General features: G+C 54.9%; 1 protein-coding gene across 1 annotated transcript; it reads right to left on the bottom strand.

Annotated features, from left to right (window-relative positions):
* Positions 1-1655: 1655 nt before the first annotated feature.
* LOC125229372 lies at positions 1656-3125 on the bottom strand. Its single transcript, XM_048134193.1, has 2 exons — positions 3030-3125; positions 1656-2498 (listed from the first exon to the last, which is right to left on the bottom strand). The coding sequence occupies exons 1-2, from the start codon at positions 3123-3125 to the stop codon at positions 1656-1658; spliced, it is 939 nt and encodes a 312-aa protein (XP_047990150.1).
* Positions 3126-3735: the final 610 nt, after the last annotated feature.

The following is a 3735-nucleotide window of genomic DNA, read 5'->3' as shown; positions in this document are numbered from 1 at the left end:
ACATGCCGCTTCAAACGAGATGGTACGGTACTCCTTATGGCTCTGGTAGTGATCGCCTTCTGCGGTGCGCGGAGCATGGCCACCTGTTCCCTCTTTAAAATGTCCGCCCAGACTGGAGCTCCGTACAGGGCCATAGATTTAACAACCCCGGTGTACAGCTGTCGACACGACGCTCTGGCCTCTGCATTTGGGAGTATACGTCCTAGAGCGCCAGCTGCTCCCATCAGCTTCGGCATTAGGCACTTGAAGTGCGCGCGGAAATCCCATCGGCTTTCTTCGTCAAGCGTGAGACCAAGGTACTTCATGGTGGGCTTGACGTCGTGATCCGGGTTCCACCCACCACAATATGCCTCCGGCGGTGTGGCGCATTACGGGGCCCATGAAAGTATAGAGCCTCCGATTTATGAAGGGCCACCTTTAACCCCAATCGCTGGATGCGACCGACAACATGAGCGACTCCAGCCGTTGCCAGTATGGCGGCCTCCTAAAGGTTTTCCCACTGGCAGTCACTAGGGTGTCATCGGCGTAGCATGTGAGGTTTAGGCTGTCTAAGTTTGCTCCTCGCAAAACCCAATCATACCCGATGTTCCACAGAAGTGGTCCTAGAACCGACCCCTGTGGAACCCCGCAGGACATTGGGTATCTTGTCCACTTTTCCCGTCCCGGGTAAGTGACGGATCTGTCTGAAAGATACGGTCAACTGTCCGCTTTAAGTAGCCCAAGAACAGCCGCAGTGCCGCAGCGCCTCCTTAACGCAGCCCCACGGTAGGGAGTTGATATGTTTGATATGTCCAGGGACACCGCCAGGATGACTTCGCCCCGGGACACAGCCTCATCAGCCAGGGCCTTCACCCACTGAATAGCGCCGACTGTTGAACGTCCACTGCGGAACCCAAATTGGCAATCTGCTACGTTAGGCCCTACGCGGGCAAGGTGCTTGATAAGACGGCCGGCTATTATGCGCTCAAAGAGCTATGCGATCTCATCAAGTAGAACAATTCGGGCGGTAGGCAGATGGGGAGTCCGCCGGGCGCCCTTCCTTCTTCAGTAGCACCAGCTTGCCTATTTTCCATTGACTTGGAAACCTGCCCTGTTGAAGGCAAGCTGTGAAAATGCGCAGCAGTCGTGGACTCTAGGGCGTTGCTGGCCAAGACTACGGCGCGGCCAGGTATGCCGTCAGGCCCAGGAGCTTTGTTTTTAGCACTGAGTCTAAGCACAGCTGCTCCGAGTTCGTCACCAGACACCTCAGGTGTCTCCTCCTCGTCATCTTCGACCGCGGCGGGGGGCGCCATTGCCGGTGGTGTGAAGTTATCACAGGCCGGGAAAAGCGCTACCACTATATCTCTTAGGAGATTCGGCTCCAGACTACGCGTTAGGGGTGGGGCCCATGGGCGAAGTTTGTTTCTGACCATTTTATATGGTCGCCCCCAAGGATCATTATTTAGTGTCTCGAGCATCTCCCGATATGAAGCCTCTTTGCCCGTTTTATGGCGATATGCAGGGTTTTCGCATCGCCCCTGTATACTGCGTACAATTCCGTCTCCCGAGTAGGGTTTCGGAGCCCGAGCCTTCGCTGGTGACTATAACGGCGCCTCGCTGCAACACATGACTCTCTCAGTTTAGCAAGCTCCGGAGACCACCAGTAGGCTTGACGTCTAGTAGGAAGGGGGCTTAGTTCGAGGCATTGCGGCATCGCAGATGCTGGTAATGGTCGTGCCCAGCCATTTAGCCTCGGCCTCTACATCAGTAGGGTCCCCTTGGACCGGGTTCCACGCCTGCACCTCGGCGGCAAGAAGAAGCGCCTCCCTGTCAAGGCGTTTTAATGCCCATCGTGGTCCATCGCCCGGCAAAGATTTGCTAATGGGACCGTTCTGAGTATCCGAGAGTGAAGAGACATTGAATCGTATGTAACGATGATCCGATAATGTCTCCACACTTTCGGGCACCTCCCATTCCTGAATACGGCGCGCAAGAGCAGCATTGGCAAATGTCACATCGACAATGGAGCCTCCCCGTTGCCGTACGCAGGTATCGACTGAGCCTCGATTTAGCACGGCCAGACCTGCCGTGACTGTCCACTCTTCCAATTCTCGACCACGTGCGTTCGTTGACGGCGATCCCCACATCACGGATTTAGCGTTAAGGTCACCGGCAACTAGCACGGGGCGCGGGTTGCACCGACCAATGACCAGTCCTATTTCTTCTAAGAAGGCTTCAAATTCAGCCACACTTCTGTTTGGAGAAAAATAGGCGCTGATCACTGTAATGCCCCCAAGGAGCACAGCCACGTACTCCTTTGCCTTTCTCCACTGTTTCCAATGGTGCTGAGCCATTTGTGGCAGTTGAGCAATTACTGCCACCGAGCCATCGTGATCCCCTGCCCAATTGTCCCTTTGGGGGATGTGGTAGGGCTCGGAGATGATTGCCACGTGTGCTGCCCACTGCGCCATGCTCTGGAACAGAAGATCCTGAGCAACAAGGCAGTGGTTAAGGTCTACCTGTACAAATTTGAGCGCCATATTATGCGATTTCCATTTGCACTGCCTGCGCTTCCTCGGTCGCACTATTTGTGTCGGGTTGGTGGGACAGATTGCGATGGGGCTTGAGAGCTTCCACGATTTCTGTTCCCCTTCTTCTTAATTTTGGAAGCATCGGTAACTTGCTTCCCACTGTATGCTCTGCTCATGTTTATTAGCTGCCGCGCAGACGGCGCAGTGCGGCGAGGCAGAGCATGTGGCCGCCTTGTGACCAGACTGGCCGCAGCGGTAACACAGGTCACTGCGATTCTCTTGAGCCTTACAGTGCGCCCGCACGTGACCGGCTTCAAGGCAACGGTAGCAGCGCATAGGCTTTTGGTCAAGCAACCGCACCCCTTGCTGACACCCACCCAACAAGTAATCGGCCGCTGTTAGTCAGCTTCTTAGCCACCATAATCGGGCAGCGGACCCAAACAGAACCCAGGCCTGAGGGTCTTGGCGGATTTCTCCACACTTTATCTGGTCAGAGTGACACCCGCCCGATTTGCTTACGGCTTCTTTTACATCCTCGGGCGTAACAGAGTCGTCCAGCCCTGAGATGCGCACTTCAGCGGTTTTTGTTGGCCTGGAGACTAGAAATATCCTCATTGTTCAGCGTTTCTCTCAGCTTATTGGCCAGAGCATCTGCTTTGTTGCCACTGGTAGCACCAGGGACCTCAATAATTGTAGCCCCTGTAACTGCCCTCTTGAAACGAACTCCTTCGATCTGCAGTTCGTTTAGATCAATTTTTGATCTGGCCTCCTTGAGAATGTCTCTATAGGTGGTTTTTCCTCCCCTCAGCTTCCGGCTTCAGAGTTAAGACAATTGCCGCTGAACGTGGAGCCCTCAGTTTGCGGGCCTTCTTCTTGGGAGCTGCTCGCTGCGTCGGGGGACCAATTGCCTTCTTCTTTCTACCCTTTTTACCCAATCAGGTCCAGCCCTTGTCTATGCTCGCCGGAGCAGCAGGCAATGGACGAGGCTCGCGAGGTACTTTCGCAGCTTGGGCTTTCTTTTCCTTCTTCCCTACCACCGACCGCCACCTTCCAGCCTTCGTCAGTGGACGTAGCGGGTTCAGTCGCGGACGGAGAGGGTCTCTCAGTGGCAGTGACCTTCTCGGATAGTTTTCTTGGCGCGCTCTTTTTGCCCTTGCCTTTTCTTTTTGTCGCCCTTTTGGGGTTCAACGGTGTAATTGGGGGACCACGGGTGGGCGTTGGTACT

Source organism: Leguminivora glycinivorella, chromosome 9 (assembly GCF_023078275.1).
Source record: "Leguminivora glycinivorella isolate SPB_JAAS2020 chromosome 9, LegGlyc_1.1, whole genome shotgun sequence".
NCBI classification, from domain to species: Eukaryota; Metazoa; Arthropoda; class Insecta; order Lepidoptera; family Tortricidae; genus Leguminivora; species Leguminivora glycinivorella.
This window is presented reverse-complemented; position numbering and strand designations above follow the sequence as displayed.

Bases quoted from the DNA above. Each gene is read 5' to 3' on its own strand.
- LOC125229372 (XM_048134193.1), bottom strand. From the start codon at position 3,125: ATGAGGATATTTCTAGTCTCCAGGCCAACAAAAACCGCTGAAGTGCGC. The intron at 2,499-3,029 runs GTAAGCAAATCG...AAATTTGTACAG, and splicing joins CCGAGGATGTAAAAGAAGCC to GTAGACCTTAACCACTGCCT.